The following is a 24,402-nucleotide window of genomic DNA, read 5'->3' as shown; positions in this document are numbered from 1 at the left end:
GACCATCCTTAGATCCTAGTGATCTGGCCAATTACCGCCCCATCTCGAATCTTTTGTTCCTGGGGAAGGTAATTGAGAGAGTGGTGTTGGAGCAGCTTCAGGGCTTGCTGGAGGAAACACATCGACCCTCGATCCCTTCCAATCCGGCTTTCCGTGCTGGGCATGGAGACGAGGAGACGCGATCCTTTGTTGCCCGAATCACACGGAGAATCACGCTCCCGTGCTCCCAAAGCTTGACCCGAAGCGGATTAGGCTGCGCTGGTGCTTTTAGATCTCACCGCAGCGTTTGATGTGGTCGATCACGATCTTTTGACCCACCGCCTGGCTGTTGCCAGGGTGCGGGGCACAGCCCTTCAGTGGCTTTCCTCGTTTCTCCAGGAATAAAGTCAGCAAGTGTGGTGCGGGGACTGGGCTTCCCAACAGCGCCCACTCACCTGTGGTGTGCCTCAGGAAGCTTTGCTGTCCCTGCTGTTATTTAATATCTATATGCGACCCTTGCTCGGCTGGTGCGGAGCTTTGGGCTGATCTGTCATCAATATGCTGATGACACTCAGCTCATTCTGTTGATGGAGGCGGGGACGGCCACCGCCCCTGTGGCTCTACACCATTGTTTGGAGGCGGTTGCTGGTTGGTTGAAGCAGAGCAGGTTAAAACTTAATCCAATGAAGACGGAGGTCCTCTGGCTGGGTCGTGAAGGGGGGGTTGGGAGCTTGCAGCCGCTGGTGCTGGAGGGGGTCTCTCTGACATCGACCCCTTCCGTTTGCAACCTGGGTGTCCACCTGGATTCATCCCTGTCCATGGAGACCCAGGTGGCACATGTAACCCAGGTTGCTTTCTTCCATCTCCGCCAAGCCCGGCGGCTGGTCCCCTACCTCTCCCAGACCGACCTGGCCACGGTGATCCATGCAACGGTCACCTCCAGGCTGGATTATTGTAATTCGCTCTATGCGGGCCTTCCCTTGCAGCTGATCTGGAAACTGAAGCTGGTCCAAAACGCGGCGGCTCGTCTTCTCACGGGAGTCTCAGTTAGAGATCATATTACCCTCGTGTTGTGCCGCCTGCATTGGCTCCCAGTGGAATTCCGGATCGTCTTCAAGGTGCTGGTTTTGACCTTTAAGGCCCTTTATGGCCTGGGGCCCTCATACCTATGGGACCGTCTCACCCCTTACATCCCGAGTTGTGTCCTCCGCTCTGCGGAGGTGAATCTACTGGTGGTCCCCGGCCCCTCCATGATGCGGCTGGCCTCCATGCGGACCAGGGCGTTTACTGCCCTGGCCCCTGCCTGGTGGAACACTTTTCCCCCAGGAGTTAGGGCCCTGCGGGACCTTGGAGAGTTCTGCAGGGCCTGCAAAACTGTGCTGTTCCTCCGGGCTTTGGGGGGGCTGGCCGCTGAGCCCGCCCCTCATGTTGTCCTGCGCACCGGTTATCTATTGGACCATCTGCCAACCCCTCCCCTCCCAGGGTTTGATCACTGGGGCTGGGTGCCAGATGTCTTCTATTATTAATTATTTATTTATTGAAGGCTACTGCTGCTGCTATAGTTTTATAGTTTTAAGGTTTTGTATATTTTAATTGGGGCTATTCGATTTGTTTTATTGTATTCCTATTTGTTGTACACCGCCCTGAGCCCTCTGGGGGTAGGGTGGTTTATCAAATCAAATCAAATCAAATCAAATCAAATCAAATCAAATCAAATCAAATCAAATCAATAAATAAATAAATAAATAAATAAATAACACACACACACACACACACACACCAGGATCATATCTTTTTAACAGGCATATGATATGGATAAATTTAATAGTACCAACCCCGCCCCCCCCCAACAACAACCTCTAATGCTGTTATTTCATCATAAAAGTTAAGTAGTAGGGACAATCTAATGCCACTATCTTAGTAGGAACTACCACTAGAAGAGCACATACCAAGGCTGCCCATGACTGAAGACAAGCCCAGTGACCCACAGGTGGATACCAGATCTCTTCTGGAAAGCCTGAGCAATTAATGACCCAAAGATGTTCAGAAGATCAACCCATATGATTTCTTGAAGGTGAGATCCTAGCCCACTCTCCAGTCTTGGACACCACAATTTACACACCAAAGTCCTTGCTCTATAATTTTGCTTGTTTCATTTCCCCCCTCATATGGTACAGCAATTTCCAGGAATGACACATTTATTTTATCCTGACTTGTAACACACAACATCTTAAACAATAAATGGCTGAGGGAATGGAATGTCACGATGACAAACCTTCCACCAATGGGGGAGAAGGACTCACAAAGTGGGCAACATTCCAACCCCTTCAGCCCTAATATAGCCCATTGCAGGGGCAGATGCTTCCTCCTCCACCCTTTACTAGCGCCCATTGCATCTCCTCCACAATGGGCTCTGCTGCTAGTTCTTTAATAAATAGCCAGTTTGTTCTTTCTTGAAAGTTCCTCTGTGTTAAGACTGACTTACCCTCCAAAATGGCACATGGAGTTCCAAGCTCTTATGAGACCCACTGCAGCATCTCACAACTCCCCCTGCAAGATGTGTCCCACTAGCAGAAGCTAGGTTGCAAGAGGATTTCACTAAGATCTACTCCCAGATATCTTCTATTAACATTTTAGAAACTCTGGATGAAACCCAGTTGTATCTTTGAACTAAAATCTAGAAATCTGGTAATGAGTACCAAGCTTATTGTGACTACACAATTAGTATTCACGTGGTACTGACAAATTAAAATCTGGCAGCCACACTTATCAAAAGCAATTACATGCTGCTGGATGATTTTTAAGGCATCATTGTACCATCTGGATGGAGCCTTATATATTCTCTTGATGTCCCCACATCTATACAGGTTATAAATATTCTTCCCTCTCTCCTGACTACACAAAATTACTTGCAAAATGATAGCAAGGGGATACAGAATAGCTTACCAGGTTCGCTAGCCCACAAGTCTATCTGTCAACATCCCCACAGTCTCATAGACATACTCTTTGAAAACTATCCAGAAACTTCAGTGAGTCTAAACTGCAGCAACCAGGTTATTGTCTGAGAGAAGACTCGGGATCATATCACCGTTGTACTAAAAATCCCTACTGGCCATCCAAAAGGCTTTCTGATGGCTTATGGGGATTTTCCTGTTGATGTGGTTTGTGCCCCTGTTGACTGGTTCACCTCTGGAATAAGGAAATGATCTGGGCAGTTCACATGATTGAGCCTCTCATATGTTAGAGCCCAAGCATATCCCTGGTTTACTGAGGGGGGCTGCATGCAATTCAAATACAAGGGAGACGGCTAGGGCAACAGTGGAGGAAGATTCAGGCCGAAACTGATACGGCATGGGCAAAGGCTCATTCTAAAGCATACGGCATTGCTGTGATGGCAACAAAGAAACAGCACTTCTCTGCCACCATTGCATCCTCACAGTGCAGGGCAGTGGAACTGTTGAGATCTGACCTACAGGAGGAAATGGAGGGTCTCTGGCCTAGTGGGACTGTTTTGCTCAGCACTGCAGATAAAATCTCTTATATAGGTTCCAATTTGGATTCTATGTTAGAAGTAACAGAGCTGGATGATGCCAGGTTGCTGGCATCCAATTGTATAGGATACTTTTTTAGTTTATTTAGTCTGAGAATGTATGGGAGGACGTATTACATTTCACATTTTATTCTGCCTTGTGAGACTGGTAGGTCAGAATGCTTGTTTGTATGAGTTACTTCTTGCACCCTTCAAACAATTGGACTGTCCAAATTGTGGCATCTATTCTAGCATATTAACCTTTTGAATAATATAAGTATTGCTCTAGTATGGGCTTTGCAGAGAAAGGCAATAACAAACAACCTCTGTTAATCTTGTTTTGAAAACACTACAGGGTTGCCATAAGTTGGCTGCGACTTGATAGAACTTTACACAAACACTTATGTGTTACTACATTTAAAACTGGAGAGAAAGAGTCACTTTAAGAAGCTGTGGGGGAAAAGCTACTTGGCATTATTCCTCTCTCCCCCTTTCCCTTCAGAGCCACAAACAACTAGAACAAACAGCTCAAGTATTTTTATAGCCATGAGCTTGTATGTTATTTTGTTTCAGTTTTAAAGCAAGTTTCCTGACCTATTAGCAGCTGTTGGGAGAACATCTTTAAAAAACAGTACTATCTGCTAAAAACAGTGCCAACAGGACTGGTCTGCATGTATTTTTGCTGAGGACTTCTCCCCAAAGGTTTCTAAAATCCCAATCTGTATTCTCACTCACCTTCTGAAGGATTTCAATATATTCTTTCCTGAATTTTTATAACCCTGTGCTAGACTCCATAATGACTATATTCCCCAATCCTTCCTCCCATGTACAAACACACATGCACACACAAACACACTATCGGCCCAATCATAAGGGGCGGAATCGCATCATAAAGCTGGTGCAGGGCTACACCAATGTATTTGCCCCTTCTGCTGGGCAACTCCCTCTGGTGGAGAGGGCAAAAGTGCCAACAGTCACCCTTCGCCTCCACCGTGGTGGCACCTGGAAGTCGGGGTCACTGTGGAGCTGCACTGGGGTCCAATCAGAAACTGGAATGGGGAGGGGGTGAGCCAGGGTGTTCCCAGGAGTGGAGCCAACATTAGCTTCCATCCTGGGTTTGCAGGCAATTATGCTGCAGTCCAGAGTTGGACTTAAGTCATCCTCTTGGGTGGTGTCAGTCCATTCAGCCTTAAGGAGAACTCCCCCCACCCTTTTTTTGCCTTTTCTGCCTCCCTGCACTGCTGGAAAGCCCTCTGGAGGTAGCGGTGCGGCAGTGGCACTGTCCCCGGTGCCTGGGAATATGGATTGGGCTGCCCATCACACATCTCCACCTGATACCTTTGTGCCTCTTCTCCTCATGCTGTTCCTTCTTCAGCCTCAGTAAAACTCACGGGAATCATAAATTTGTAATTCACATTCCTCCTCTTCAGTGATCCTAGCAATATCATGACTTACAGGTTTTACTCTTTAAAGGGTGATCACCAGATTATTAAAGATTACTTGTTAAACTCTTTATTACCAAGTCATGGACAAGTGCTTGCATTCCGCTGCTAGTTGACACCCTTAAGAATCACTGGACTGTCATACTGAGTAATTTGGGACCACCCTTTATACAACCCAGAAATCTCTCCTGTTGGCTTCCAAAGTCAGATGCCAAAATTCACTTGTAGATTTCAGTTCTCATTGTGATGGCACCATCATTCTTCAGTTATCACAGTACTGTACCTTTCGCACATACAGCACCGGTACCATGATAACCGAAAAAGGACAGTTCATAATCTAGACGTCTAGCCATGATTTCCATGAGCATGTTCTGTGACACAAAATCTAAAAAAAACCACACTTGGAAACAAAGTTGAGCTGCTTTTCCAAAGGTGTTTGTTGAGTCAAATACAAAGGTTGGATGACTCATGTTGATCTATTCATGGGAAGAAGGCAATATCCTTCTTAAAGATTAATTGAAGAAAACACACATAAATGCTCCCAAATGGATTCTGGACATTTTCTTTTTAATATTCATTGAAATAATTAGAGTAGAAGCTTTAACTTTAATAGTAAAAACATTTGGTGCTAGGATTATGGCTCTCTGGCTGATGTGTGAACAAACTTCAGTCTGTTACTGTAATTTTCATTGCTCTGGGATTAAGCTGTATTGAGGACTAGGAAAGTCACCCAGTGTAATGTACAAAAACAGACACCTGACAACATACAATGTTGTTGGGTTCTTTGACAGGGAATACAAGAAGTTCCTTTTACAGTTAGAGCATGCACTTCAAAACAACCCCCCCCCCCCCGAACAGTTATTTAATGTAATTAGCAAATGGAGCAAGGCCTGTTAATTTCACTTTTGGCTGGGGGGGGGGGGGGGGAGAAAAAAGAAGAAGAACTTACGTGTATGGAGAGAGTGTTCCTAACAGGACTTTGGAAACATCCTGCTGTCCAAGGGTCATGAGGAGGAGGACTAAGCTTTGGTTTGTTGAATCCACACAGCCTCCCTGCAAATACAAACATTTTAATAATTAAGCTTTATGCTAACCTAAAAATAGGGGCAGAAAAAGGGGACAGGGAGGAACATTTGCTTAAACTTCAGAATTCCCTGGTCCCCACATTTCAAAGTGTTAGGTCTTGGAACCTTAAGCCAATAAACGGACTCCTCAGTATTCATCAGTAGCGTTTGTTGAAGAGGCATCGAAGCAGCACACTTGGCAAAGCCAGTTAGGATGAAGCGGGCATTCACAGTCCCCTTTATCCCCCACTGAAAGTCCCCCTCCCATTTTCCGAAGAGTTTGTGAAAAACAGCTTTTTGGAGCTGAGGCGCCCCAAGGTCGGCAGCAGATAGCACGAGAGAGTCACCTGGCTTCCTGCCCCATGAGATAACGGATATAATTCTTTTCTCATGGGACAGAAGTACCAGGGGAAGCCTAATTGTCTACAAAGTGTGTGAAGCCATAAAGTAAAGGTCAAGGAAAGAATGCACAGATGGCAGTGGTTACATTAAGCAGGCTCATTACATATATCTAGCAGCATTGATTTGTCATAAGCAGTTACACTGAATTGGAGACACATCTCAATCACATAGGCCGTTTCCGCACGGGCATTAAATGGCGGCCTGGAGACGGTAAAAAAGCCGTCTCCAGGCCGCCATTCGCACGGGGGGCGCAGCTGCAACGCAGCCGCGCCGCCCTCGCGCCGCCCGCCTGGCCTGAAGCCGGCGTTTCCTCAGAGCGTTTCCCAGCGCTCTTTTTGGGGAAACGCCACTGTGAAGCCGCTGCCGAGAGAACGGCAGCAGCTTCATGGCGCCTCCCCCTCCCGGCACTTACCTTGTCCCCGGGCCTCCGGCGCGTCACCGAGGCTTGGGGACATGCCCCCCTGCCCTGCTGGAGCAGGCGCGCAGGGCCAGGGGGGCGTGTCCCCAGGCCTCGGCGACGCGCCGGAGGCCCGGGGACATGCCGGGTCGGCCGGGCGCCGGCGCTCCGTGGCGCCGGCTGCCCGGCTGTTCCCAGGACCGTCCGTGCGGACGGTCCCAGCGTCGTCGGGTCGGCATCGGAAACGCCGACCCGGCTGTTTCCGCCTTCATGCAGAAACGGCCCTAGATAACATCCCCCTGACATTAAGGAAAGAAGATAAAACACACAGATTGAGCAACATTTAACAACTCAACTGAACAGAAAAGAGGTTTCAGGGCAAAATTTTATGTGTGAGAGTCCACAGCTGCATCTGAAACTCAGCTCAGGAAGGCAAACTGTTCATGCGAGTCTACACAATTGAATGTTCAGTGGCAATCTCCTGGCCCTTTTCATGCAAGAACTAGCTCTCCAGCTTGCACAGAGATGTCAAAGGGCAGTCAATGTTCTTGCTCCTGCTATGTAAATAGAAGAGCTCCTCTGAAAAATTTCAGATATTCCTGAGTAAATAAAACACTTTGCCTATGAGAGTGAGAATGGTGTAGTGATTAAGGCGTTGGACTAGGAGCCAGGAAAACCAGTTTTGAATCTCCATTCATGCCATGGAAGTTTCCTGGATGACCTTTGGCCAGTCACATCCTCTCAGCCCTGATTCTGGATAGTTTCTGGATGGAAGACCTCCAAGGACTGCCAGGATTGTGACCCAGAGGCAGGCCACATCCAAATGTCTCTTGACTGGAAAATTCTACAGAGTCAGCTATGACTTGACAACAACAAAAAATTGCCCACACTGCACATTTATTTTTACATTTCTTCACAACTAAGGCTTTTTAAAAAACACACACACACTAATGAACACTGTTTAAAAGGTCAGCAAAAACAAGCATACAAACACCCTAGCAATAAGCAGGCCAAACAGAGCAACATAACAATAAAAACAGAAGCAAAGTTTCACATAAACACAAAAGTAGGTACTATGAACATAAAAGTAGATAATGTAGAAATTGGTAGCACATAAAATAAAGAAATCATTACAAATAAATCATAGATAGTGTCTAGCACACAAACTCTCACAATCAGTGGCTAACCATTACATGCCAAATTACACAGCAACTGCCTCGGTGAATATGGAAATGTTAACTTCATGCCCGAGCCAAGCGGTAGGATCAGGGAGGAAGGCACTTGAGGCATCAAATTCCCAAGACTTAATTCTATGGGTGAATTTTTGCCTGGGGACCTTTAATCAATTTTAGCAACTCTGAGGCTGTTTAAGCACAGCCAGCTGAGCGGGGGTGCATCGGCATAGTTCATGCTGATACACCCCCCAGGCCATTCGCATGAACGGCCCTGCTGGCTCCACAGTCGGCGGTGCAGCCTTCACACGGGCCATCCTGTTCCCGAACACCTCCTACCTCCTGCTGCCTTCTGTCACTCTGTGAAGGCCAGGGGACATGCCCCCATGACCAGAGTGACGCCTCTGGGGTCGGAGGTCAGGAGGCGTGTCCCCTGGCTCCACAGAGTGATGGAAGGCGGCAGGAGGGAGGAGGCATCTGGGAGCAGCACGGTAAATACACCGGCTTCCACCCGGTGCCATTCACTCGGCACCGGATGGTGTTTTCCAAAAACCTCACTCAGGAAGCGAGGTTAAAAACACCATTTTGGGGGGGGAGGGGGAGAGCAACACTGCATCGATTTGGTGGCAGCGCCTGTGTGAAGGCACCCCCCAAGGTGTTTTACCGTGCTAAAATCGGTGATTTCGGCTTGTGCAGAAACCCTGAGTGAGAGTTCTGTAATTGAGGTACTACCATAAAGAAGGTCCTGTCCCTCACAGTTACTTGCCTCACCCAGCAGATGCGGGCATAAAAAGAAAGACCTCTGATGCAGACCTTAATACTCAGATAAGAAAGTGATTTTAAAAGCATTAAAATTTTGAATTTGCTTGGGAATGGATCAGTAGATAATATAGGGAGGGGGAGGGGAGGGGATGTATTTGCAAAAAAATTTCTGAACAAATTTAGCCCCATGTAGTGCACACTGAAGCTACTGAGTCTAGATATGATTAGAGCCACAGCTCTATTATTATCAGGAGCTAGGCAGAGCACGCATATTATTCTGAAGTAACTGTAATGGCTACCTATCAATTACCAGGTTCAATTCAACATACTGGCTATCACATACAAAGACCTTCATGTCCTCCTTATGCTCCACCAGGATAGCTTCACTTGCTGAGCAGGGCCTTCTGCAGGCGCCACCCTGCAAATGGATGTCAACAACTGCTCATACATGAGCATTCTCCATTGTTACTCCGCTTACGGAACGGATTGGCTGAGGAGGTCAAGAAGCCTACCACTGTCCTGGCTTTTTGTGAATTATACAGAATTGAATTACCCTATGTAAGACGGCTTTATTTTCACTAGGGTAATGGGACTTTTTGGAGTGGTCAGAACGATAATTTTGTAAAGAAACTGGACTGTGTATGGTACATTTTGTGTGTTGGTGTAAGTATGCACGTACTATATAATTTCTGGATCATTTAACATGTCACGCTAATGCTGATGCTTTCTCTCAGCTTTGTTTCAACTCTTTTTCAGATTTCTGCTTGTTTTTTATGGGAAGGGGCTGATCTGTTCATCAGATGGCCCATCCTGTTGATTGTATTGGCTTGCACTGTGTAATTCGCCTTCAGTCTCAATGAGAAAGGTGGATTTTAAATAAGGCAAAGACAGTCTGACAGCTAGGTAGAAAAACATTCAGAAATACTGAAGTTGCAAGGCAACTGTTTGCCTAAATGCTTTGCTAAAAAATGGAATGTGTGCTGCCAGGTAGCTGTTAACAGCTATCAGACTATTTTATTTTATTAAGTTTCTGCCCTGCCCTTTTCCAGCACAAGCTGGGGTCAGGTCTTGTTGCAACAGAGCCAACAATTACAATTTACTCTAATTGCAATACAAGCAGATATTTCTGAACCAAGAGTTATTGTGTAGGAATGCGCTGAAATATAGAGGCTGATTTCTCCATTTAAGTCACAGTACAGCTCTCCTGAACAAAGATAAGTGATACATCCATTTCATCGATTCAGCAAAGGCTGCACCGATGTCAGGTGCTCTGAGGACTGATCTAGTGCCACTTGTTCATCTGCCTATTGTTCTTCCTCCATTCAAAGGCCTCAACATCTTTGTATATCTCGCCCTCTACAGATCTATTAATGTAAATGCTCTCTTGAAAGAGAGAACCCTTCTTCCCCTAATTGGGTTTATTCGTTGAAGCAGTCTGATGAAGCAACTTCATACTATAAACCTCTTTCAGTGGCTGTAACTTCTCTAGTTCTCTAATTCTCCTTAAAAACAAAAGACAATCCAATTCCTGGTGAATGTTTTAAAAGCAAAAGTGTTAGCACCTCCAGAATAAAGGATCATTTGGATAAGATTCACAAAGCTCAGTGAAAGTCAACAGGCACTTAATATACCCTTTTTGGATACAAACTAGGAATACGTAGATTATAGCCAATTCTTTCAAGGAGCACGCAAACACATTTAAGTCCTCAATAGTGGGAAAATCTCTTGGATAGAGAAAGAGAAACATACACAAAAATGAAATTACTTTTCTCAAGTAAAAGGTCACTACAGAAATATTGATACTTCTACCTTTCCCACATACATAGTACTGTTCATAGTACTGTTCAGGTCAGATGCCTTTCTATGCAAGTTCTGTTGTTAATACTTAGACCTAACATACTGTCTTAACTGGAGATAGCAGAAAGAACTGATTTACTAAACTTGGTCTTAATTTGGGCCAGGGGTTAGAGCACAGCATCTATTGTAAGTTAAAATCTAGTTTTCTTGTTACTTTTAAAACATTCAGCTCAGCTGCTTAACCTCAGCTCACTTTTTAAAAAATTCATCTACTCTTATATGGTTCAATTCAAGTAAGCTACATTTCCTACACCATAGAAATCTGGCTCAAGTGACCAACCTATATCACATGCTACTGGATAGACAGAGATCCCTGGTCATATCGGCTGGTGTCACTGAAAGACATATATTTTCTTGCCCTTAAACACAATTTTACAAAGTATACTCTGGTTTCCCAAATCAATCTGGTTTCCCAATCTCAATCTGCCATTAGGCTAGCCAGGATAAGGCCCATTTGTTCTTTAGCTTTTATTAGGAAGCAGTAATGTTTATTTTTTATTTTATTCAGTTTCTATCCTGCTGTCCCCAACTGAAGTTGGGCTCAGGGTGGTAAATATTTAAAAACAATTTTAGCAGTACATAAAATACACAATCATTAAAACACAAGATGGCAATAAATCTAAGCCTATGAAAGAAATCTGGCCCAGCTCGAACAGAAACTTTCATTCAAAGCTGTCCAAGCATGGGTTAAATCAAGGGGGTTAACACGGAAAGACAGAACATTTGATAAGGAGGCTGACATATGACATCAGTGATGCACAAGTTGTATCAACCAAAGGCCTGGTGGAATAGCTCTGTCTTGCAGGCCCTGTGAAATTGTCCAAGATCCCACAGGGCCCTGGTGTCAGCAGACAGAGAGTTCTACCAGGCTGGAGCCAGGGCAGAAAAAGTCCTGGCTCTGGTCAAGGCCAATCAACATGCCTGGGGTCAGGGACAGCCAAGAGGTTTTCATCAAAGCATTTTCACCTGAGCGTCTTCCGTGGACAATATGGGGTGATAATAAGATAGTAACAGCAATATCTGATTACTTGATCTGACCACTAATGGATCAAGAACTCCATTTACTGCCAAGTGAATTGGCAACAGGCACAAAATGATGCTTCAGCACCTGATCTTCCACAGTGATCTGCTAATCAATTTGGTGAGGCTTCTGAATAACAACCTTGTTCCAATCGCCTGCTAAAATAACAGTTGCATTTCTGATAAAGATTACTTCCCTCTATTAAGATAAACTGAATTAAACAGAGTGCAGCATTCACTTTTATCATCTATAAAATGAGAATGACGAATAGCAAAGTAATGTTGATAGTATTATATAGCCCCCCCCCCCCTATAAATATGAAAAATGAATTTAAGGAGATCGGGGGCAGGGGTGCACGTTCAAATTGTATTCAAAGGAGACTGTAAACCAGTCACATACCCTGTAAATCTCCTCAAGTAATAACTTTGCACAGTTTGTGCCAAGGTCTTCTGGGAGTACAGCAACACCCTCTCCCTGGGGGTTAGAGGCCAGCTCAGCACTAAGGAAAGTACCATTAGTAGTCTCTGCCACAAGGGACAACCCAAAACCTGGAGACCTGGAAAATAGCAGACCAGAGAACAAATGACAAAAATGTCAACAGTTGTCATCAGGGATATATGCTTAATAATAAAATCTGTATTTGTGTATATCATTGCTTGGCTCAAGTATTTGCTCCACTCCTTGCCCTTTTGCAACAGACCTGGAAATATCTTTTTCCACATTTGTTTCATAGGCCTGTCTTGCAGCCAGGCCAGAAAGTTCTTCAATTTCCTCTTTCCCCACAAAACAAACCAACTAACAAACCAGCCCTGCATCATAACAAGGTGATGTGTGTACTTCATAGTCGCCAGCCATGACTATGATTCTTCAGTGTAAGAAAAGAAGAATCAGATGCCAGCAGGGGAAAGCAAATAGCCTTTAATCTGAGACTGGCTCTAAGAAGTCAGAGGAAAGGACTGAAATTCTAAGCAGAGTTGTGCCCTTCTAAGCTGCTGATTTCAAAAGAACTTAGGAACTGGGCTGCACAGAGCTGTAGTGTCAGTTTGGGGAGGGCCACTTGAGAATAGACAAAAGACTCTGCTGGTAACTCTGGCTATGCTGATGAAGGGGTAGTAAGGGCCTCGAAGGGCATCTTTGGCAAAAAGAACATAGCACGTCTGTTCTTTTATTCAATCATTGCTATTCATTTGCTGGCTGACTTTTAAAATATCCTTTTGACACCAGAAATCATGACCCACCTCATACATTCACAATGCATGTGCTAGTACGTTAGCTATCCATATTTACAAGGTGGTCTATGCCAGGAGAGGAGCATCTAGAGAAGCCAAGCACTTGGTGCTGGACAAAATAATGTGCAAAAGATAAGCTGACTCAGATGATGCAACAGATGTTTATGCAGCAAAATGAGGCAACAGAAAGGGCCATACCACTTCAGACTGCAGGTAGAGACACATTTAGCACTCCCCCTACATAAAAACTCTGCACACAAAAATGAATTCATCAAGGGGAAAGTTTCTGGACTAGCCATTCACATACAATGCTAGTTTTCTACTTAAAGAGAATGATAAATGAAACTAATTAGTAGAACTCTGAAAAATTAATCTTTCAACTGGCAACCTGTAGTGGTGTTGTCCATTTTACCACCTGAGCACACTGATGCCATATTAACACCCCCTTCCCCTTTGCCCCATGTTTAGGTCAGGCCAACATCTACCTACTTCCATCAACTTTAGGGGTTTACCTCAGTTTACATAAAATCCACCCTGAGACAATCTTCTGACCCATGAGAAAAATCTTCTCACACAGGGTTTTAGAGCAGGACATCTACACTTTAGGAGATGACTGAACATGCTCTTTTCCTAAGTCTGAACAATGAAAAAGAACTGTTTTCCCTTTAGGAAAACAAACATCTGTTTTACTTGGAGGGAAGTATGGATTGTGGATATCAGTAAAATAGGAACCAACCTAGATTTTCACTGAAAATGAATTTTCACTGGAATGAATTTTGCTCTCTTTCTTGAACCCTTTCCTCCCCTTGTCACTGTATTATGATAACCTGCTTAACTAGATTATTGCTCTCAATTTGCAATCAAGGATAATCCCTTACAGCATCCAGCCGATTGCTCACAATACTAAATATGGACAGAGGCAGAGGGAGTTGTCAGACATAAGAACAAAGGAGAGATGGGAAAGATCTTGTCTTGCTCAAGAAAATCTCCCTCTAAATAGTCTCCCTTCCCAAAGGGGTCACTCTGCCTTGGGAAACTAGCTGTAGTCCCCATGGTGGGAGTTGTTCCCTGGGACTCGAGCAGTCCGGCTGCCAGCTCAAACCCTCCCCCCCGCCCCCCGCAATGCCATGAGGAGCGACCACAGCTATCAGCCATAACTCGAAGATGATGGGGGAGTGCCCAGACATCCCACCCCTTGCTCCAGCTGTTTGGCCGCTGGCAGACCTTACCTCTTGCCACTCAAGAACTGCGAAAGGTGGAAGAAGGTGGCAGCCACAGGAGGGAGGGATGGGTCTCAAATCAGGGCTGGGGAGCAGGTGCATGAGCCAGAAGATGGCTTGGAGGGAGTCTTCCACAGCAGGGAGGCCTAACCAGGACAGGACTTGGCCTGTCCATGTTAGCCAGGCCTCAGCATTTATGCAGAGTTGGGGAGTGGGGCTGGGAGTAGATGTAGGAGGGGATGGGGAACAGTGGCGAAGGGGAGCGACCAATGTGGCCACAGAAGGGCAAGCTCGGGCCCAACCCCGAGGCCAAGACAGGTGAAGGTAGATGGGAGTGCAGGACAATCTCTATATATGGGAGAGAGCAGCCAGGTTGAGGAGGAAGCATGATCTCTAGTTCCCAAGGTTGGGGAACTGTGTGGATCGTGAGGGAGAGGCCGTTAGCATGCCCACCGTCCTCACTTCTGAGGCCAAGCAGTGACCAAGGGCACTGGCGAGACCTGTTAAGGGATAGACAGCAGGGCACACACAAGCCAAAAATACTAGTACGGCCCTTGGCAGGCCACTGTTCCCTCAGTTGCACTAGTCTTTTGTCAGCAATATGAGGAATGATATTTGAATAGTCTATAGGGTTTACTGACATTACATAGTGAAGGTCTGGAACCTTGAAATGCAATGTCTTTTTAAAAAGTCTGTTAACTTACTTCCCAGAGCTGGTTCCTTTCATGTGATCTGTATAAATGTAAATATCTGGCAGGAATTTATTCAGGATGTTCCTTGCAGAATCCACAATTCGATTTGCTATCTGGGGTGATACTCTCACAGAATAGCTAATTCATTCAGTTTAAGGAACTTTTCATAAAAGATCTTTAAAATAAGCAGACTATAGCAGAAACAGATTTCTGACACATTTCCTATTTTCACTTTCCGTATCTTGAACACAGAAGCATACCATTTACAGCCTGTGGTTTTGGAAGCAGTACTTACATCTCCATTTTGGATTCCAGAAGACAAAAGGTCACAATTAATGTGGGGAGCCTACTGGCAGTTGTAGAAAGTTACAGTATCATTTTAATGAGCTCCATACACACTTTTGAGAGCCAGCTTGGTGTAATGGTTAAGAGCAGCGGACTCTAATTTGGAGAACTGGGTTTGTTTCTCCACTCCTCTACATGAAGCCTGCTGTGTGACCTTGGGTCAGTCACAGTTCTTTCAGAACTCTCTCAGCCCATGCAAAGGTAGGCAATGACAAATCATCTCCAAATGTCTCTTGCCTTGAAAACCCAACAGGGTGGCCATAAGTCAGCTATATCTTAACAACATACACATACACACTTTACTTAACAGCTCTGTTCACCACATGGGTCTAATCAACATTATAATAGCCATACTCATCAACTCCTGGAACACACTATGAGACCTTCCCACATCAAAGAATGACTTATCTTTCAGAGGGTGCCCCTAGCTTGTTTTGGCAATATAGAAATATCTATCCTGCAACCAGAATTGAAAATATTATAGCACAACTATCTGAAAAAATGACTGTACTGTCAATTATTGTCTCTAGCAAGAAATGTGTATTTGTTCTTTATTAATCGAATGGAATGATGAAATGGACAGAGCAACCACAGAACTGAGTCACTCTCTGCTTTGCAAAGGAAGAATAAATCACATGCCATTTCTTGAAAGACAGTATTAGGACTTCAAATTAAGTCTTGCAGTCCCATGAAAAATGAAGGGAAGACCAATATCTGATCTATAATACTTGTAAATGTATCAAGGCTGCAGACCTAAGAACAGTGTCCTAGAAATAAATTCCACTGAATAAAACAGGGCTTACTTCCAAATAAATATGTTTAGAATTGATCTGTAAGGCATTTTAATTCAAACTTCATAGAACTGCTTGCTTCTGTGAATTAACAGTTTATTTCATATCATCTGATCATCAGAACTGTTTCACTAGAATAACATCAGCTTTACTTCATATATAAACTGAGCAAAACACAGAACCAAAATTTAGGCATTCCCATGTGATTCTGGAACAAAAATACATACAGGAGTCTTGCCTACAACAAGTTTGCTTTGTAACAAAAAATGGAGAGTGGGGAGAAGCTGGAAGTTTGCTATTTAGGTTGCTATTCAATGGGAAAGCATACTTACTAGTTCAGATATTTCTCACCCTGTGTATACCGAGTGGAGGTGTTACCGCCCAGGAAAATAGCCAAAATATTTTCCTGAGTCAAGTTACCTGACTACACTGGCTCCAGGTCAGGACACAGAGACCTGTGTGGTTCAGAAGCCTCCATAAGGCTTGCAAAGGACATATATATGTGATTGTGCCAATGTTTTACATGGTTTCCCTCTTGCCTTTGCCCCTCTTAGGATATAATGAAAGCCCTTTAATGCTGAATTTACAATTTGCCCATTGTCTAGGTTTATATACTAGCTAGGTTTTCCAGTTGATTTAAGGTTTTGTTATTGTTAATTTAGGATATTCTTGCCTATAAGTATATGTGTTTGTACTCTTTAAGGTTTTCTCTAATGTTTAAAGTTAGAAATGTTATTTTTGATATTTGTGTTTGTTAGTAAAAGCAGTAGCCCGTAGAAGCTAATATTAAGGGACAAGGAATTTAGCCCTGGAATTCAGCTTAGACCAAGACCTTGGGACTCCTCAGCAAAGACCAAGACCCCTTTGGTTTTGCAAATCAAATCTGATGACAGCATCTAGATGTCCCAGCCATTGGAGAATGTGTCGGGACCACCATTGGACAGTTTGAACTTTCTTTTGTTGCGGAACTGAGGTGCGGGAGCCTCAGGTCAGAACTGAAGGAAATAGCCCGTCTGATAATAGAGATAACTGGCTGCGGTAGCAGGCCCACCCAGTTCTATGAATGGACCTTCTCCGCTCTCCTTTCAGTACCATTGTAAAGTATCGTGGGAAGACGCTTGACAGAGAGATCTTTCTTTTGTATTGATGTATCTTTATTGGTGTTCAGTAAGGGACCTGCCCCCTTTACCTGCCCCTTTACCCCTTTTGATGTGTGTGTATAAAAGTTCTTGCGCTTGGCTACGAGAGCGCAATTCTCCTGCCCGAGCTGTCACCACCACTTCCGAATAAAATACTTTGCTTTGAAGAACACTGGCTTCCTGCGCCTCACTACGTTGCCTGAGCTGAAATCACTTAATGTTACCCGAGCAGCAGCGGTAACAGAGTACATCTTAACTACACGCTAAGCTTTTGACACCACATGTATAATATTCAAACAGGCCCAAATTCAAGGTGTGTAGGTTTGGGTAATGCAGTTAATTCCCAAGTTTTATCTGGAAGATCTACTGTGCCATGTGCGTTTGTACATGTAAGATTTGTTCCCATCTAAACCGTGTATCTCAGTGATGATGGCCAAGCATGTGCTAGCAATGGAGCTGGCACTCCAGATGGATATAGAGAGTGCTCCCCCCACCTTCAAACCACCACTTTGGCTCTCCCAACCTCCAAACCACCCCAGGGAAAATCAGGCTTGTAAACAATCGGTTGCCTATAGGGTGATTAAGAACTGCCTCCAGGCAGCTAGCCAAGAAACTTTGTCAAAACCGGTTCTGATTTTTTTGGCCTATTTACATATAAACAAGTGATCTACCCAAAATGCTTAGAGGCTTTTTTCCAAGGCTAGCAAAAGCCACCTAGACAGCCTTCATCTGACCAGCACACATTTAGATCAGTGGTTCTCAACCTTCCTAATGCTGCAACCCTTTAATACAGTTCCTCATGTTGTGGTGACCCAAAGGGGTCGCAACCCACACGTTGAGAACCACTGATTTAAATTATCTTTGGAACTCTTTGGTCATATGGCATGATTACTCTGTCACAGTTCCACTGCATTCTTTCACAGCATAGGGTTTTTGGACAAACAGCAGCATTCTCATAATCCTGCTGCATATCTAATAGGCTTTTCAGTAGGCATCGTAACACCAGAAGACCACCCTTTCTCAGAAGACCACACTTTCAAAGGATACGCCACACCTCTGATGCGCTTGATTTTGCCAGGGTCAGTCAACTGAACAGGCTTCACTGCTTTCTTAACAGGGCAAACAAATACCACTTCACCTCCTCCTTTGGGTGGCATACCCCTCCTGGTAATCTGAAAGTAATAAACCACAGAAAATTAAAACCTAAATAAACATATGGAGACTTAGAAAAATTTGGCTGCAATCCTAAAGAAGCTTTCTTGGGATAAGCATTGTTGAATAAACGGAGACTTATGTCTTTGTAGACCAGCTTATGATTGCTAATGCTTGTCAAACGTGAAAGGATAAAGGAATATCTCAAACAACACTTTTCCTCAGAATTAATTACTGAATAACTGCCTATGATTAAAAGTGTGCTTCGTGTTTCATAAAATATGCTATACTATTTCTATTCAGTGGGATAATTATGGCAAGGCATGTCCATGTTAAAACATAGTGGGTTAGATCCACATTAAATTTTCTATCTGACTAAAATTTTCATCAGGATCACTTTCCTGCCTCCCTGCTCCCACTTCAGTCCAATCATCTCAGGGGACCCTCAGGACTAATTTGAGGGGGGGGGAGTTGCAGCAGGAAAATAAATCAGCAGAATTGCCAGGTTAGTCTCCACACTACCAATACTTTCTTATATTTGAGTGTGCACTAGCATGTATACATATGTGCTAATCCTCACAATCACCATTCAACACAGATTATATATACTGGCATGGCTTCTTGCAGACTTCAAAATACCTAGGGTCTTTACTCATTACGGAGTGCCTGTTCATACATGGGACTGCACACTGGCTGGAGTCCTTTCAGTACCTATATTAAAAGCTTTCATTGTTTTTCAGTGAAGAACAAAATAGAAGCAGACATACAAAGTCAGTTGGAAAGGCTCCTAAAATAGGTGAGGCACAGTGAGATGACTCAACAGATACTGACATTTGGGATAATTAAGTCACAAATACACAACAAGCGCTTTCCTCATAGCCAGAAACTGAATGAGGGGGAGGTTTTCCCCCGTTTTTTAACATTCAGACATTTGGATCTAGAACAGACTTTTCCAAAGGAACAGAAGAACACAGAGACTAACTTCTCCAACATCTGGTGCTCATCTCTATCACTCAGGGCCCTCCTTCATTCTGGGCCATTCCCTTGACTTTGAACATAAAAATGCATTTTCTAAACAACTGAATAACAACTATTGTGTCAGAGAAGTGACATCCCCCCCTTAACTACTGTTTCTCAAACACCCCACCACTCCAAACCAGAGCCTGTTCCTCTCCTGTTCTACCTGCTGAAGAGGTTTAGTTGTTCAGTGAGTTGTTATTACTGTTCACAACATGCTATGGCATTTCTTTATTTAAAATATTTTACCTCACCTCTCCCATGTCAATAAGACTTATAAAGTCACAATCAAATGGAATCCTTTGACAAAGAACCCCTAAAAACAGCACATTCAGCAGCAGCAAAAAAAGAAGCATGATGTTCTTGTTTTAACTTCTCCCTTCCCTTCCCTTCTGCAACTACCAAAGCCTGGATGAAACATTTTTGGAAAGTTTGCTTCCTCCTAGTGTTATTGAGCATTCTCTTGGTCCTTAGAAAAGGGAACAGATTTGTGAGAGCATGTGAAGAAGGAGGAGGCATCGCAATGTACTTACTTTCAATTCTAACTCTTCACCATCAATTCCAAATCTTTTCAATAAGGGCAGCGCAGTGGCTTTAAGAATATCCACCTGAAAGACAGTTTTACAAGAGAGCCTCTTTACCTAAAGATGACACACAACATTTGCATATCAATAAATTAAAAGCTCATTTTAATTTATATTTGGTTAAATGAAACATAAACATTCACAAAGTAATAACAGTGCAAGGCACATCAACAAATATGGATGATATTAATTATTTACTGATTATATAAAGCATAAGAGAGTGAAAACAAATGAGGAAGAACAGGAAAAAAGGGAGAATGCGTTAACAAAATGTTTGAACTGACCAACTGACAGAAGTTGCCCGCTGTTATTCATCTACAGAATGTCTGTGTAAACATGCTGTAGCTGCATGTTTGCTTGCACAAGCAAACTAATTGTAGATAATTTTTCAGAAATGTCTTATTAAGATGACAACTAGCATGGTATAGTGGCTGACGTATCAGACTAGGACCAGGGATGATGGGGTTTGAGTCCCCATTCTCCATGTGACCTGTCACAATTACTCAGCCTAACCCACTTGACAAGGTGGTTGTTGTAAGAATAAGGTGCAGGAGGGCTGACAACTTGAAAAGTCAGTCTGGGTCCAATCAGGGAGAAAAATAGGATATCAATAAAAAATAAGTATGATCTTCCAAACCAAATTTTGGAGGACTGGACCAGTACACTCACTCACTCCTCTGTGTGGTTTCCTTTCCAATTTTTTGTTTATTGCAGTGATGGTCAAAATGGTAAATGATAGTTAAGGCTTATTTTGCAGATCAGAATCAAAACCCAGTTAGCACTCATCTCTCACCCAGAAGGAACACAAGCTCTTGGTCTGTAGGGGTTTCCAACTCTGGTATACCAATGTTGGACTTTAGCAATTCAGGCATAATGGCTAACTCTGTGATTTTGAAAAGATACTGAAAAAGAAGCTGCTTGCAACATGAAAGAACCATTTCTACTCTTCCAGTTAGGAAGACTGACTGAACTGAGATGATGCTTAAGTTTATTTTTTTTCTATGTATCTCCTATTGATCTGACTCTACCACAAACATTTTACATGATCCCATGATAATGAGCCATTTTGAGATTTATTTATATTTTACAGCAACTTTACATAAAGGATGAGTGACACTGGTGGTGTTACTGCAACATTCTTATAGCTAGGGCAGTCAAATAATAATATTAACAACAAATGACAGCAAAATTCTATGCCCATGCAATTCAAATTCTGCGCTAAAAAGGCTGATACTGTACCCTAGATTACAAACATTATCTTATTTAGCATATTTTGTTTTGGTTTTGGCAGACATGGAACAGGTAAAGGTGATGAAGTCTTAAACCCCAACTATAGGAAATTCAGCAGTCTTCTGAGATCTCAGGAACTGCTACCCACACTTTTTGGATATATCTTTGAACCCATAAAAGATAGAAATGTGCTTTTTAAATGAAAGCTTAGGAACTTAGAAAATATAAATGTTGCTTTTCCTGAGGCCTGCTTAAGGTAGCTCACAATATAATACATGATAAAATAATAAAAACAACAGCAGAAAAACATTAATAACAAACAGCCTTAAACACAAGCCACTAAAAACAAGCCAGATCATAAAACAACCTATGAGGGGTATTAATAAAATAGTCCTGAGACACAAACAATCCATACAGCAACTTAAAAGTGATGGAAATACTTAATTAATAGTCTGGATAAAAAAAGAAAAGAAAGAAAGATGGAAATGTTTTAGCCTGGCACCTAAATTAAATATAAGCACCAGGCAAGCCTGAAGGGGGAAGGCATTTGAAAGGTGAGGTGCTACCAATGAAAAATCCCTGTCCCTGGTCACCACTTGTTTACATTTATAGGTTAGGGCACAGAGAGAAGGTGTTAAAAATTAGATCTTAACTGTTGGGATGGATAGTACAGGAGGAGGCAGTCTTCCTTAGAATCTAAAAAAGTTTAGATTTAGAACCTTTAAAAGTTCAGGTTCTCAGGAAGCTGATTCTGTATCTACTTAACATGGTCTGTACCCCCCACCCCCCTTTGCACAGAATCACAGAAAGCATCAAGAGCTCCTTCTCTATAGTACAAGCTCAAGCTTCCATAGAGAATACAGTTCATGAATAATCAATTAACAATTGAGTAGCTCTGAAACAACTGCTTGTAATCATGTATATATACCCTTAGCTTTGTTATTTAAAAAAATGTTTTCTTTTTGTTGCAGCTGGTATAACCCCACACACTGAGTCACATCCCTTAGCTTATCCCTTATCTGACACATACTCTTAACTTATTGGTCAAGAAAAATGCTTGTTGATACCCGCCAAAATGGCAGCTTTTCACAAACAGAATAGAAAAGTCAGTAGAGAAACACTAGGTTTTTTATGTTTTCAAAAGGGTTTACAAGCATGTTGAAGTAAAACAGAGTGCTTAGTTTTAATTGCTATCCAGCAGAGAGCTTGTTTTCATGCTGGCATGCAGCTGACAGGCGTTTCAGCTGCAATTCCCAGAATTTGTGGTTTAGAATATTAGTGCCTCAAATGAAGCCATCTCAGTTTTTTTTAACCAATGTCAGTTCCAGCAGGTCAGGACAATCCATTTACTTGCTTGAAATGTTAACTAGCTCTTAGGTACTGCTGCCACCCTCTTTGACAAGAAGAGCTTGTGCTACTTTAACAAAACACACACCAACCAACACTTTAATTTGTCAGTACTTCTGCGCCAAAATGAAACAAAACCTTGACGGGGTGAGCTAGGGAGCTTCTCTTCCGACTGTACTTTTTTTCATTTCATTTTGTCAATCATAGGCTCCCAAGGAAGAGTGCTAGATCCTCTTCCCCACAGGTTTTCAAGAAGGCTGAGAAGGTATTTGAGATTGTGTTTCTCATCAATTCTGTATATGCTGTTTTAACATCATTTTGCTAGCAAGCCTGAGATAAAAGCTTATTTATGTGAAGAACTGTTCCTCTTGGGCTCATACACAACTCTGTACCTAAATGCCACTGATGCAGGGGTCACATCTAAAAGCAACTTTCTTAAACCTGCCAGAAATATTCCATGTCCACACATGCACATAGGTGGGCTAGCCAGGCAGACTTTGTACTGTGTGGATACACCCACTATCCGCACACATAAGTCATCCAACTGACCCAGAGGAGGAGGGCACTTAGTTGGTCTACATCCATGTTCATAAACTGAGTTGAGTGGAAAAGGATGCAACTGAAATGATCTAGAGCAGAAATACATTTGTTTTTGCTTAGTTCTCTCCCTTCATTCCATTTTTCATTGGGTATTTTTTTTTAAAGTTCTGTCAGGTCAAGAGCCAAGACAAAGGAGCTCAACCAAAAACACTGAAATATAAGAGGGGAGGAAACACAGGCTGAATTCCGATGGCCAATGGTTTGGAATGTATCTGAAATGTTGGAAACCCTTTAGATGCTGGCAAACTGCATTTTCTGACCATGCTGTTTAGTAATGCTGTGAGTTGATAAATCACAATATCTAACGTCTTCCTAACAATCCAGACCCAAGTCCTTACAAAAAAGGCATTTTTATGGAGTATTAGGGATGAGAATTATGCTTATATTTGTGAAGGTCAGAACACTACCACAAATGGCTTGGATCCAGCCTAAGATCTGCAAGCCTCATTTTTCCCATTTTCTTGATAGGTGTTCTTAAGTTGGCCTTTGTATGGGACTGCAGTTGTTCTCATAGAATATGATATCCCACCCTCATGGTATTCCTAACTGAGGATCCTTCTCCATAGAAGCAAACAGGATTAGTACAACACTATTGATTTTTCAGACAAAAAATAAAGATCTGAAATTTTGGAAACAAACCAGGGAAGGTGGGGAAATCCATGTTGCCAGGTCAAAAGGCAAATGAGACTCCCATTAGCAGCACAGCTGCCCTTCACTTCCTGGTCCCCCTTTGTTGCAGACACCTCCTCTTGCTAGCTCCACCTCACTCCTCATCATCTCACTCCTCTTCCTGTCCTACACCCATCTTCACCTTTCCCCTTCTTGTTGTGTTTTTGGCACTTTGCCATGAGACAGGGAGAGTTGAGGAAAAGGACACATTTGTTGTGGAAGCTTTGCTACTTACCGAAGGATCTACTTGATCATTTGTTATGCCTCTGAGAACAATTCTTAAAGAGTGTTTCATGAATGGTGCCAAGCAGAGAAGACTTTCCAAGTAATAACCAATACTTCGGTTAGGACTACAGTCATGTTCTAGTGACCCTCCATAGAGCAGGCCAGGCTGGTAATATAAAGTAGTACCTTTTAAAGAGAAAAAGAGAAATTGCCAGCATTAGTTTCAGGTGTTTAGATGTTTTGCCTTGCCCAGCACTGGATTGTTCATAATGTACCAAAGATTCTTAGATGAGAACATAGAGCAGTTCTCTTCAAACTCAATGACACGTGAACCCTGCAGGTCAAGAATAGGGTTAGCTGCAGGTATTTTTTGTCAGCCCAGACAAGGACATATATTAACTGCCCATTCCCATTGACACTTCCTGGGCAATGAAAACAAATTGTATGCAGTAGAATAGAATTTAAAAGCCTACACCAGATACTATCAGCATGATCTGAAGCAGAGATACCTTTCTAATCTCACTGAAGTTAAGGGGT

General features: G+C 43.2%; 1 protein-coding gene across 1 annotated transcript in view; it reads right to left on the bottom strand.

Annotated features, from left to right (window-relative positions):
• Positions 1-24,402, bottom strand: part of RCL1 (RNA terminal phosphate cyclase like 1) — a 33,736-nt gene that overhangs the window by 2,451 nt on the left and 6,883 nt on the right. Inside the window, exons 3-8 of the mRNA XM_048504220.1 lie at positions 23,876-24,051; positions 19,744-19,818; positions 18,089-18,213; positions 14,779-14,904; positions 12,025-12,181; positions 5,900-6,003 (exon numbers count right to left, since the gene is read on the bottom strand). Coding sequence (XP_048360177.1) covers positions 5,900-6,003; positions 12,025-12,181; positions 14,779-14,904; positions 18,089-18,213; positions 19,744-19,818; positions 23,876-24,051 — 763 coding nt within the window. The remainder of the gene's footprint in view (positions 1-5,899; positions 6,004-12,024; positions 12,182-14,778; positions 14,905-18,088; positions 18,214-19,743; positions 19,819-23,875; positions 24,052-24,402) is intronic.

This window comes from Sphaerodactylus townsendi, linkage group LG07 (assembly GCF_021028975.2).
Source record: "Sphaerodactylus townsendi isolate TG3544 linkage group LG07, MPM_Stown_v2.3, whole genome shotgun sequence".
In the NCBI taxonomy this organism is placed as follows: domain Eukaryota; kingdom Metazoa; phylum Chordata; class Lepidosauria; order Squamata; family Sphaerodactylidae; genus Sphaerodactylus; species Sphaerodactylus townsendi.
Note: the sequence above shows the minus strand (reverse complement) of the source record. Positions and strands in the feature narration are given on the sequence as shown.